Genomic DNA, 13,486 nt, shown 5'->3' with positions numbered 1-13,486 from the left:
AGAGCTTACAGTCTAACTTAGATATAAAGACATGACATAGAGGGCAGGAGATGCAGAACCCAAGATGAGAGGAGTTAGGACCTGAATGCACTCTCGAAAAGGTGGGCTTTTAACTGGGCCTTGAACACTTCCAGAGACAGAGCCTGCCATAGGGATTCGGGCAGCTTGTTCCAAGCATACGGGGCCTCCTCTTCTACCTGCCCCTCTCCAAATATCCCCACCCATCATTATTACCGCATATAAAACAACTTTGAATGACTTCTTCCAATACAAAACACAGACAGACCTTCACCAAATACAGTGGTACCTTGGTTTGCGAGCATAATTTGTTCCAGAAGCATGCTTGCAATCCAAAGTACTCGTATAGCAAAGCAACTTTCCACTTAGGCCATAATGGCAACTCCAATGATTCGTTCCACCTGACCCCCAAGCCAACACCCGACCTGACCCCGGGAACCGGCAGTATCGCTCCCCCTGAGGCCACCAGCGCTGCTCCCTCCCTTCGCGATTGCCTCCTCCTCCATTCCCTTTATCATCTTGGTTGCTCTTCTTTGAACCTTTTCTAGTGTTGCTATATCTTTTTTGAGATAATAAGAACAGAACTGAATACAATACTCAAGGTGAGTTCTCACCATTGAGCAATGCAGAGGCATTATAACATTCTTAATCTTGTTTACCATCCATTTTCTAATAATTCCTAGCATCTTGTGTGCTTTATTGGTTGCCATCGCACATTGGGCAGAAGGTTTCAGCGTATTGTCCACGATGCCACCAATATTTTTTTCTTGAGCTCTGACCCCCAAGGTGGACACTAGCATCTGGTAACTATGATTTGGATTATTCTTCCCAATGAACATCACTTTACATTTGCCCACATTAAATTTCATCTGCCATTTGGACGCCCAGTCTTCTAGTTTCCTAAAGTCTTCCTGCAGTTTTTCATAGTCTTTAACAACTTTGAACAATTAAGTGTCATCTGCAAATTTAATCACCTCATTCATTGTTCCAATTTCCAGATCATCTATAAATAAGTTAAATAGCACTGGTCCCAGTACAAATCCCTGTGGCACACCACTATTTACCCTCCTCCATTCAGAAAAATGGCCATTTAACCCTACCCTTTGTTTTCTGTCCGATAACCAATTCGTAATCCACAATTGAACATTGCCTCCTAACCATGACTTTTATTTTCTCAGGAGCCTCCCATGAGGAACTTTGTCAAAAGCTTTCTGGAAATCTAGATACACTGTTTCATACAGCTCGCCTTTATCCATGTTTATTCATGGGTAGCATGGTTGAAGGTTTGTGAAGGGTGCCTGATACTCTTAGACCAGCCCTAAATCTAGTAATCTAGTACAGTGGTTCCCAACCCTGTCCTGGAGGACCACCAGGCCAATCGGGTTTTCAGGCTAGCCCTAATGAATATGCATGAAGCAGATTTGCATGCCTGTCACTTCCATTATATGCACATCTCTCTCATGCATATTCATTAGGGCTAGCCTGAAAACCTGATTGACCTGGTGGTTCTCCAGTACAGGGTTGGGAACCACTGATCTAGTACATAGGTTGCTGCCATGTTCTGGAGATTAAAATGAGAGAATGTAGTCTCATTTTATGGTTTATGTTTTTTTGGTTCTTTGTTTTCCACTTCTTCTGTCCTCTTTATCTTTCAGCTAATCCCATGTAACTCTTTCTTCTGCTCCTCTTTCATTTTTCTTTCTCTCTCGGTACACCGATCATAGATAAGTTGAAAGTTTTTTTCATCTATCATTTGCAGAGACAGCCCTGCTTATAGTTTACTTAATAGTGAGTGCAATGGAGGTTTTCTGCCAATGAGGTTACCACCCAACCACCTTTATCCACCATTGTGGTGGTGGGAGGGCATTTGTCTGAGGCTTTTTCCTCCGTTTTTGAAATATACACTCCTTTAAACTAAAGCAGCACTGCCTTCACTTATTTGTGACATCATTATCTCTTGTGACAGTGTGGCATAGTATACCTACTATCCCTATACAACATACACCTCAATAGCCTGTGCATATATGAACATAAGATCGATAAGCCCAAAGGCAGACCTAATAAAGGACTGGATAGTTAAAGAACAACTAGGCTGCCTATTCCTAGCTGAAAACTGGTTAACCTCTGACTCTGACCCTTGCATAACAGAATTCTGCCCTTAGGGTTATAAAGTAGAGCTAGTCTGCCGAGAAAAAAAGCGAGTGGGAGGATTAGCAAACCTAGCCAAAAACAATCTCAACATAAAAGTCCTAGACAAACACACTACCCCCGATCTGGATCTTCTAGCCTGCCAACTATCTGGCGACACACTCAAAGACACCATAACCTGCATTCTCTGTTATATAGCCCCAGGAAAATAGAGCGCAACAAAACATTCACTTGAAGACTTCATCTTCCAGAATTCTCTAACGTCAACCTACAACCTGCTACTAGGAGATATAAATCTCCACCTTGAAGACTATACCTCCAATCAAGTTGAAAGCATGCTCGCCTACCTCAAAGCACTAACCTACCAAATACTCAACCTCCCAAACCACACACGAAAAAGGCCACCAACTAGATATTGCAACATACATGACCCAACATCCTCACTCTCCTGAAATCCACATCTCAAACAGATCCTGGAACCCCTCCCTCTGGTCAGATCATTATAAATACACCTTCAATATCAACTGGGCCCAATGCAATTATAAACATAAACCCCACAAATCCCCCATCAAAACGCGTCCAAAAATCGAACCAACCACATTCTGGAACAAAACAGACCCCGCAATAGAATCCATAGACCCCAAAGAATTCATACGGCAATGGCAAACATTAAGCGAAACAATCCTAAATGAGCTAGCACCAATAAAAACAAAACACAAAATCTGCAGACATTCTGACAAATGGTTCGACTCTGAACTTCTCCAACTCAAAAGGCACTGCAGACAACTGGAAAGAAACTGAAAAAAAATAATCAAGATCAATCCAAAATAGCATGAAGAAGTCTAATCAAACAATACAAGACCAAACTCAAGGAAAAAAGAAAAGATTACAATTCCAACCTGGTAGGCCTGGATTCCATAGGCTCAAAAAAACTATTCAAGCTAGTAAAAACCCTCACCGACACCAAACCTTAACTATCAGCTCAAGGAAAGCACCCACCAACAGCCACTCAACTCGCAGACTATTTCAAAAACAAGATTGCAACGATCAGGACTATCTTCAATAACACACGCCCCCACCTCGACGAGATAATAACAAACCCCCCCAATAGGAGAAGCTATTGCAGCAGACAGGATCTGGACCGAATATCCAGCAGTACACTGGACAGACATGAATCGACTCTACAAAAAATACAGCCAAGCCTCATGTGACCTGAACAACTGTCACACTTATCTGATAACCAATGCCACCCCTAAATTTAGAGCCAGCCTCATGCAATGCATCCAAATTACACTCACTGAAGGTCAATTTCTGCAGCACCTAGGAGAAATCATAATCACTCCAATTGTGAAAGATCACAAAGGCCTAATAGATAACCCCGCTAACTATAGACCCATTGCTTCAATACCAATATATGTCAAACTAATAGAAGGACTAGTTGCACAATACCTCATTAATAACCTGGAAGACCACAATCTTCTCCACCCCTCTCAATCGGGGTTCAGATCCAACCACAGCACGGAGACTCTACTAGTAACCCTACTAGACACAGCCCGACAGCACCTCAGCAAAGGAAGAAGGATGCTGATAATTCAACTTGATCTATCTGCAGCATTCGATCTGGTTGACCACACCATTCTACTACAGATACTAGAAGCCATAGGGATTTCAGGCAGGGTACATAACTGGTTCCAAGGATTCCTTAAATCCAGAACATATAGAGAAAAGTCAAACGATGTTAAATCAGAACCCTGGTCCAACTCCTGTGGAGTCCCTCAAGGCTCACCATTCTCACCTACTCTCTTCAACCTCTTTTTATCTTCCCTTGGTTCTACCCTAGATAACCTAAATGTAACTTCATTTAGCTACACTGACGACATCACCATACTTCTACCCTTCGATTCTCCTGACCCCACTTCTACAGAAAAATTGGAAAAAACTCTACAAGCAGTGGAAAAATCGATGACAGACCACAAATTGAAGCTGAACACAGACAAAACAAAATTTCTACTGCTCGAAAAGGACAAAAACCCCTCCATCACAGAACTAGAAATAAACACCTCCAAATATCCTATACAACCCAACCTTAAACTCCTAGGAGTAACAGTAGATAGATGCTGCACAATGCAGGCCCAAATCAACAAGACCACCCAGAAAGCATTTCTAACCATGCGCAATCTACGAAAAATCAGAAAATTTTTCAACAAAAAGCAATATAGGCTCATAGTCCAAACCCTAGACCTAGGTCTATTGGACGACTGCAACATCCTCTATCTACCATGCCCTGCTACCATGATAAAACAACTACAGACAATCCAAAACACTACACTCAGATTGATCTACTCGCTAAAAAAATTTGACCACGTCACCACTGCCTACCTAGACTCACACTGGTTACCAATACAGGCGCGAATTCAATTCAAATTATACTGTCTATTATTCAAAGCAATAAATGGCACAGCCCCCAATTACCTAAACAACCGCCTGAACCAAAACCTCACCACTAGACAAAGAAGAACTAAGACTCCATTTACCTACCCCCCATTCAAAGGTACCCAGCGCAAGAAGATGTCTGACAGTCTATTAGCGACGCAAGCTGCGAAACTGGACCATACCATTTCCAACCTGCTGATAACAACAAGTGACTTCAAATTTTTTCGAAAAGAAATTAAAACCCAACTATTCAAAAAATTTATCCAGATGTCTTAACTCTAACCCTGGATTCCCCTCCATGTAATTCCCTCAACCAGTGTAACCCTCTCCAGTTATCCTTACTCTTCAAAGCCTCAAGCATGTCAACTGCTTCCCAAACTGTATATATACTGGAACTGCACTATCTCCAATTTGTACATCTCCCCAAATTGTAAATCTACTGGAATAACCCAATCTTCTTAGCTATATCCCATTCCCAAAACTAATTCACCTATTTTCTTGTAATATCTCCTGGAAATGTCCAGATGTCTCTTTTGTAATCCGCCCAGAACTGCAAGGTACAGGCGGAATAGAAGTCAGTAATGTAATGTATTATTTTGAAGAATGATTTGTATTGTTTTTTGTTTTTGATCTATGTATGTTTATTTGGAAACCGATGTGACTCCAGGCAGTATATTGTTTTTAAATAAATAAATAAAATAAACTAAAATTTAAGTTTATAGACCAGGTCATCTCCATAAAAATGGAGCTCAACTCGGTTAACAATCTTAAAGTAAAATAGTAAAAGTATTAATAGTGAAATAAAATAGAAGAAAAAAAAGGAACCGAAAACATAAACTGATGAAGAAGGAGATTAAGCAGAACGGGTTGTTAGATATTTAGAAAACAATGTTTTCAGTGTTCTACGGCAGTGTTTTTCAACCTTTTCAAGCCAAGTACCTCCTAAACCTAACAAATACCAACCAAGTACCCCCGCCCAAACTCTGCCCCAGACCCCCCCAAACTCTACCCCTGACTCCACCCCCATAATAATAGTACTAATTGTAATGCAATTTCTTCCATCCATTTTTCATATACATACAATATAATCTTATTAATACATAATGATAACCACAAAATTATAAAAACATAAAGCACACTGTACGCAGAGAAAATGTTAATTAGCATTTATATTCGGGGGGTTTTCAAAGAGGTCAAAGCAGATGACTTTAAAATATGCAATGTCACCTCAGTAACAACTATAGAAAAATAGGCAAATATAGACAGCAGATAAAAATTCTCAAAACTGACACATTTTGATCACTAAATTGAAAATAAAATCATTTTTCCTACCTTCATTGTCTGGTGATTTCATGAGTCTCTGATTGCACTTCCTTCTGACTGTGCATCCAATATTTCTTTCTTTATTTCTGCTTCCTGCATGCTTCCTCTCCTCCAGACCTCATTCCACTCCCCAACCAACATCTCTCTCTGTTCCTCCATGAGTCCAACTTTTCTTCCTCTCTCATTCCCCAGATCATTTTTCACCACTATCCATCAACTCCATGCCCATTTCTCCTTCTATCACCCCTCTCCAACACCAAGCCACATTTTTCCCTCCATCCCTCCTCCTTGCATCCCCTTCAATCTGTTCCCTCACCACCACCATATCCAACATTTCTCCTTCTCATCCTTCTATTCCCCATGCACATCTAGCTCACTCCACTCTATGCCCAATTTTCCTCTTCCTTTCCCCATATGTACCATCTCTTTCCCTCTCACTCACACATTCAGGCCCAACAATTGTCCCTTTTGATTCCCTCCCTCCTTCCTATGTCCCAAGTTAGTGCCCCCTTCCTCCCTATGTCCCAAGTTAGTGCTGCATTTATTGTTTTCACTATTAATGCCCCTTCCTTCCTTCTGTGTCCCGAGTTCATACCCCTCCCCCTCACTGCCTTCCAGCCTTTTTCCCACCCCCGAAGCTGACCCATGCCAAAGCCTGCCTGTCCTCAAGCTGACCCACCACTGATTCCTCCTCCCCCCCCCCGGTCCGCCGCCACCACAACCCACCAACTCCATTTAATTATCCCCTGCTGCCACCACCCACCAGCTCCATTTAATTAGCCGCTGAAACTCTGGGAAGGGAAGAGCCAGGCACATGCAGCGATTGTACGCTGCCGGCCCACAAGCCTTCCCCCTGTCATCAATTCCAATGTCAGAGAGAAGGTCCAGGCCAGCCAAGCAGCAATTGGCTGGCCGGGAACCTTCTCTCTGACATCAGAATTGATGGGGGGAAGACTTGTGGGCCGACTGCATGCAATCACTGCACGCACCTGGCCCTTCCTTTCCCAGAGTTGCAGAGGAAGATAATTAAATGGAGTTGGCAGGTGGTGGCAGGGAGGAATTGGCGGTCAGCCCGCATACCCCAATCTTGCGGTCCACATACCCCATAGGGTACGCGGACCGCAGGTTGAGAAACACTGTTCTACGGAATAGTTGAAAACAGTTTAACCTGAGTAGATGGTCCCCTTTAGTCTCTACATACTGTTGCCTGAAGAACATCACAATTCCTCTCCTTTAGAACTCTGGAGGCATTTTTGGCTAAAAATCTCATAGCCTGCCTTGAATGATCATGTTGCCCTAGTGATCTATTGACCCTAATATCAACTACCTAAATGAATAACTGGATCCATTGTTCTAGAAAAAAAATTAACTTGAAGAGCTTAAATACTGCCTTTAGAAAGGAATATGAAGAAATAAAGAATTGTATCCAACAGGCTACAAAATTTTTTAAAATCAATATGAAATTTTATAAGATCATGAGAAGTTGTGAAAACAAATTATAACCTTTCATTCAACGTTTTCACTTCATTATGAAAGTAGCCTTAGCACACTGCTTCTGCATGTCTTTCTCGTGCGCTAAGGTCACTTGTGCCGCAGGCTGAAAATGGCTGACATTTCCATTTTCCCAAATAATGAGCATATGCTAATCTCGCCATTGATGCACAGCCATTAAATAAAGCTACCACGGGATCCTTAACCAACACCTATTTTATAGGTGGTAAGGGTCTATGTGCTAACACCATGCTAATCAATTAATGCACAGCAGTGGCTCACACGCTAAGTAATTAGTGCTGTCATGCCCATTCTCCACCTCCAAACATGCCCCCTTAGAGAAAATTAGGAGAAATTATTTATCATTTGATATTCACATTAACACTCTTGTTAGAAAATGTTGTTTTCTGTTATGGAAGCTTTGAACAATTAGGCCATATTTTGACCTTTCCTCCTTTAGGCGATTGGTACAGTCACTTATTCTAAACACTTTAGATTACTGTAACATCCTTTGTCAATCTATAAGAAAAACATCAAGAGAGTGCAAGTTATTCAAAATACCACTGTTCATTTGATATTCAGTCTGAATAAATTTGACAATGTGACAAAATATTACCAAAAATTGCACTGGCTGCCAACTGAGGTGAGAATATTGTTTAAGTTTGGTTGTATATGTTTTAAATCTTTACTTGGTCTTTTGCCTAGTTATTTTCTTGATCACTTTGAATTTACTTAGTAACATACATAGTAATGATGGCAGATAAAGACCCAAATGGTCCATCCAGTCTGCCCAACCTTACCCACTCTTTAAATTACTGATTTAATTTAAATAAAAATTTTCCTCCTTTTTAGCTATTGCTGGGCCAGATCCCAAAACTTTGCCCGGTACTGTGCTTAGGTTCCATCTACTGAAGTCTCCATCAAGCTCACTTTGTTAATAGAAAACGCCCTACATGGGGTTTGCGGATCTTTGACTTTCCATCTATTAAGGGATGTGTTCTCTGGCAGAATTCTATCTTATCAGGCTGGTATATGGGATAAACTAAACTAAAACTTAGGGGTCCTTTTATTAAGCCGCGCTAGCGGGGTTAGCGCATCGGACATTTCATCACGTGCTAACCCCCACGGCCGGCTAAAAAACTAACACCTGCTCAATGCAGGCGTTAGCAGCTAGCGCAGCAGGCGGTTTAACGTGTGGTATTACGTGCGTTAAACTCCTACCATGGCTTGATAAAAGGACCCCTTAGTTTTATAGACTGGGTCTTCAACCAAAAGAAGCTCAACTCGGTTAACAATGAAGTGAACTTAAACATAAAAGAGAATATAAACTAAAATGATTTAGTTTCCAAAATGTTTGGAAAACAAGAAAGTTTTCAGAGCTTTCTGGAATACAACGAAGGGGCCTAAACTTCTCAGTGTAAGCGGTAACTTATTGCAGAGCTCAGTGAGTTTTAAAGCGAGAGAGTAACTGAATCTTTTGAAAGTTCTGTTTTTACCCCTAAGGGAAGTAAATGTAAGTTTTAATTTTTGAGAACTTCTAGCGAGATAAGATCTATGCACATTCCAGTCTAAAGGGACCAGAGTGATAAAGATGCCGAATAGAATCTTAAATGCAATGCAAACGCACTTGAATTGGATTCTAAGAAAATGTCATTCCTTTCTTAAGCAATGCATTACATGGTCAAATTTACCCTTACCAAAAATAAGCTTGGCAGCAGTATTCTGTATCAACTGAAGCCTCTGCAAACTGACCTTTTTATATTAAGTTTCAACACCTATCTGGCATTTAGGGCTCCTTTTACAAAGCCGCGTTAGCGGCTTTATCACACGCACCTTTTTAGTGCGCGCTAACCCCTGCGCTAGCCGAAAAACTACCGCCTGCTCAAGAGGAGGCGATAGCGGCTAAAGTGGCCGGCAAATTAGCGCGTGCTATTACGCGCATTAAACCACTAACGCAGCTTTGTAAAAGGCGCCCTTAAAATATTGTTAAAAACATACTTGTTTGGTAAATTTTTTAACTAACGGATTGTAATTCATTGTGAATGTCCAGTATCTTTACTCTGTAAACTGCCTCAAACTGAGAGGTAGCTGCGGTATACAAGCATATTGTTATGTTATGTTACACACAGATAGGCAAATTTACCACAGGACAGCAGTGTAGGTCCTAATGTGCACTAAGTGCATGCAAGTGCTTACCGCAATTTAGTAAAAGGACCTCTGTGTGTTAATAGCTTATTTAGCAAATTTATAATATGATACCCCCCCTTCCTTTGTGATCATGTTTTCATCCTAACCTCTAGTGTAGAGCTTTCTGCTAAGCCACCCTTCTTCAGTAATTTCTAAAACAACATTGATACCCATTTATAAAATAGGTGCATATATCCCAGCTCTGCCTCCTCTCCAGACTGCACCAACCTAAATACAATGTAGATTTCGTAACAGTAGGTGTATATTTTCTATGTTAGTTTATTAATTAATTAATTTTTCTATCCCATTCAGAACGGATTATAAGGTAACATACATAATATACAGTCAGTGTGTCTTTTACATGTATATGTAGTTACATAATTTATAAAAGCCAGTTTCTAACCCCCCCTTTTTTTTTTACAAAACTGTAGCGTGGTTTTTAGCGCCAGCCTTGGCGGTAACAGCTTCGACGCTTATAGGAATTCTATAAGCGTCAGAGCTGCTACCGTTGCAGCCGGCGCTAAAAACCACGCTACGGTTTTGTTAAAGGGGGGGGGGGGTAAGTGTAAAATAGGCTTTACATGTGGGCACTATAAAAGTGCCCCCCAAATGCTTTGATTTTTTCAACCCCAATCTATTTAATTGATGAATGCTGATATTTTCTTGAAGTAGCTGTTTTATATTATATTAAAATGCAACTTAAATGAAAAATAAAGACAGCAACTTAAAAACTCTCTTTTTTTTCCACAGGTTCCAATTATAATCCCGTGTCACCGCGTTATCTGCAGCAGTGGAGAGGTTGGCAACTATATGGGAGGGAAGGAGAATTGTCTGAAAGAGTGGTTGCTGGCACATGAGAAGATTCAGAAAAGCGCCTAAACTTGTGTTCCATGATTGAAATCTTGTTATATTTTTAATTACATCAGAAAAATACAGAACAGTTAGTCATTAATCTTGCAGACTTAGGGCTCCTTTTTCCAAGGTGCGCTAGCGTTTTTAGCGCACGCAGGAAATTACTGAGCGCTACGCTTCTAGAACTAGCGCCAGCTCAGTGCTGGCGTTAAGGTCTAGCGCATGCGGCAATGTAGCACGCGCTATTCCGTGCGTTAAAGCCCTAATGCGGCTTAGTAAAAGGAGCCCCTAGTAATATTAAGCAATAGTATATACCTTATCTAAAGTATAATTTAAAAAACTTCAAATAAATACATTAGATTGTGGGAATGTAACTAAGCTTAATTATGCTTTAGAAATAAGAGAATTATAGGAAATCATAAAAGGTAGTGGGATTGCTATGCAGTTCATTCACAGCTGTCGCATAGCCAAAGCACACAACCAAAGATACTTAGATTATAACAAGCTTTCGGAACATGCAGTATAGAATTCAGGAAAATGGTAAATATTTGAGTGACATATAAATATAATACAGCATACAAAGTGAAATGTGTGGTGGCACCACTATATTAAAAAAGCTGGATGTGTCCAGGGGGATGCAGCTTGTGTGCCCTTTCTTGTTTTTACATTTTACAGCAGAATGAGTACAGCGGACTGTGGCTGTTGTGCATGTATTTTGTTCCCATCTCAAGTCCTGTTTTGTTCTATTTTTAATGCTTATTAAAGCAAGGATAAGGGAGTAGGTGGGGCATGGCAAATGTTAGGTGAAACTACCCCTCTAAGGAAGCATCTGGCTCATGGAAGGGACAGCCAGCATTTTGAAGCTTTGCATGTTTCGAAGAGCAAAATGAAAATGCAAAAGCTTCAGCACACACCTCCCTGTTCCTGCTCTTTTTTTTTTTTGTATGTGCCCAGATTGGAAAGCTGTGCTTCTGCCAGAATGACTACTTAAGTTTCTTCTCTTTGATGTTGAAGTGTTGGAAATGATTCTTTTGCATAAACAGTTGTTAAGGTAACACGTACACAATCATTCACAAGGAAGTATCCTATTCACAGATTTATTTTTTCCTTTTGATGCCACTGGTGATATTAAAAACACATGAACACAAAGCATATTGCCTTTATTGTTTTGTAGAAAATAGAGGAAGATTACTGGCCAAAAAAAAAAAACGGTGCCAAAATAAATAAATATGAAGCTATATAATGTCTAAAGTGTGCTGTATTCTGAAGAAAAAAAAATCAATGTGTCACTTGCTCACTTCTTTCATTTTGTATTCCTTTCTCTTTTTTTAAATAAAAGATTTGCAGTGAATTTTCAGGTGTAAAGTTTATTTTCCTTTATGCAATGAGAGAGTTCAGAAAAGTTAAATATATTAAACTACAGTGTAGTTTCAAATTTTAGCCTTATATGACAAAAATTGCAATGAGGTGAATACCAGTGTGTGTATAGATATGTAATCTATTATATTCCTTTATTGATTGTCAACATATATAAATATATAGCTCAGTTATTTTCTTTATATGTTATTATCTAGGTGTGTAGGGAGAGAAGATGCTGAACTGTATAGACAGATGCATGCATATATGCTTTTGAAAGAAATACATGTTTTGATTTCATAGTTAAAATATTTCTATAGTACTAAAAAGTACTATAATGAAAGACAACACAATGTCTACATGACAAAAACATTTTGTCAGCATGACATTTTGTTTAGTGGCAAAACTACAATAAAAATGAAAGATATAAAAATTAAGATTCAAATATCTTAGTATGAGCATGCCCATATTTTGTAATATTGAATAGCAGCCAGTGTGTTTTGTTTAATTCAAAGTTTTTCCAATAGAGGGCACTGTAGTTTAGAAGAACCTACCACAGGTTTTATAGCATATTTAGGATATCTCATTCACCACTTTTTTCATAATGTTTGAGTGAATTTGAAAGTGAGCCGCACAGTAGAAATCTTTGAGCTGCCTTATATGCAGTGCTTCAGATAGGCTGCTTCAGGAATTCGCTGTTTAACAGTGTACGGTATTCTGCATTCCACAAAAGCGTAGTGTAAAGATGTTATAGGAAGATGAAGGATGGCCTTTCTGTACCAGTGATTTCAGGAACTGCTCATGGCTAATGAAGCCAGGGTTTGCAGGCTCTTGTGACCACTAATGAAGGGCGCTATAACACTGTGAGCCTCTGGGGGTTGTGTTTAAATCAGAGTCAAATCCACAGTGCCACTTAGGTGCACTGCTGCTGTTCTTTTGTGCTAGCAATGCTGATTTCCTTGTGATATCTTGATTCTCGATAGTGCTGCATTTTTCAGGAAGACACCCTAATGAAATAATGTGTGCTACATAACCGAGCAGTGAAGATTTTGCACACTTTTTATTTCATTCATTTGACTTTGTTGCATGTTATTTTATGCAGCCCCCTATTTTATGCAGTGGAATCTATTTAGTGCATCAGGAAATCTAGCCCTATATGAAAAACAATACCTAAACTATATTCTATAGCAACATTTCACCATTATAAAGAAAAAAAAAAACTTAAAGGAAGGTTTTCTGACCTGCCCAAAGATTTTCTTTGCCCTGAAATATACTTGAAGTTTCACCAAAGGGAGCAACAACATGGTTCAAACTGGCATTAGCGTTTCTTATTCGCCACAAAGTCCAAAAATGCAAAATCTTAGAGTAGCCCAAAATCTGTACTAGCTAGGGCTTATACAATATTTGAAACTCGGTGAATGGTATAAAAAAATATAGAAACATCCTCAAATCTGGGAACAAAAAAATATATCTGTTTTCTTTTGTCTTAGAATTGGGTTCCACTGACCTATCAAGTTTCCTCTCATTCAGCCATCCAGTGCTTTGAACTGCTGACATTGAGACACTGTGCAGCCAGGCACGACAGCTGGCTCTGCAGCATCTAATACCAGCACATGCTGTTTTACCCCATTTCCAGAGAGGAAGATAATGAAAGACTCAAAAATAATATTTGGCTTGG

At 39.9% G+C, this 13,486-nt stretch overlaps 1 protein-coding gene across 4 annotated transcripts in view; it reads left to right on the top strand.

Annotated features, from left to right (window-relative positions):
• Nucleotides 1–11,803, top strand: part of MGMT (O-6-methylguanine-DNA methyltransferase) — a 492,598-nt gene extending 480,795 nt beyond the window's left edge. For all 4 annotated transcript variants that reach the window (XM_033943725.1, XM_033943723.1, XM_033943722.1 and 1 more), the window contains one exon: nt 10,351–11,803. In XM_033943725.1, coding sequence (XP_033799616.1) covers nt 10,351–10,479 — 129 coding nt within the window. In that variant the 3' untranslated portion in view covers nt 10,480–11,803. The remainder of the gene's footprint in view (nt 1–10,350) is intronic.
• Nucleotides 11,804–13,486: the final 1,683 nt, after the last annotated feature.

Source organism: Geotrypetes seraphini, chromosome 4 (genome assembly GCF_902459505.1).
Source record: "Geotrypetes seraphini chromosome 4, aGeoSer1.1, whole genome shotgun sequence".
Classification (NCBI taxonomy): Eukaryota; Metazoa; Chordata; class Amphibia; order Gymnophiona; family Dermophiidae; genus Geotrypetes; species Geotrypetes seraphini.
Note: the sequence above shows the minus strand (reverse complement) of the source record. Positions and strands in the feature narration are given on the sequence as shown.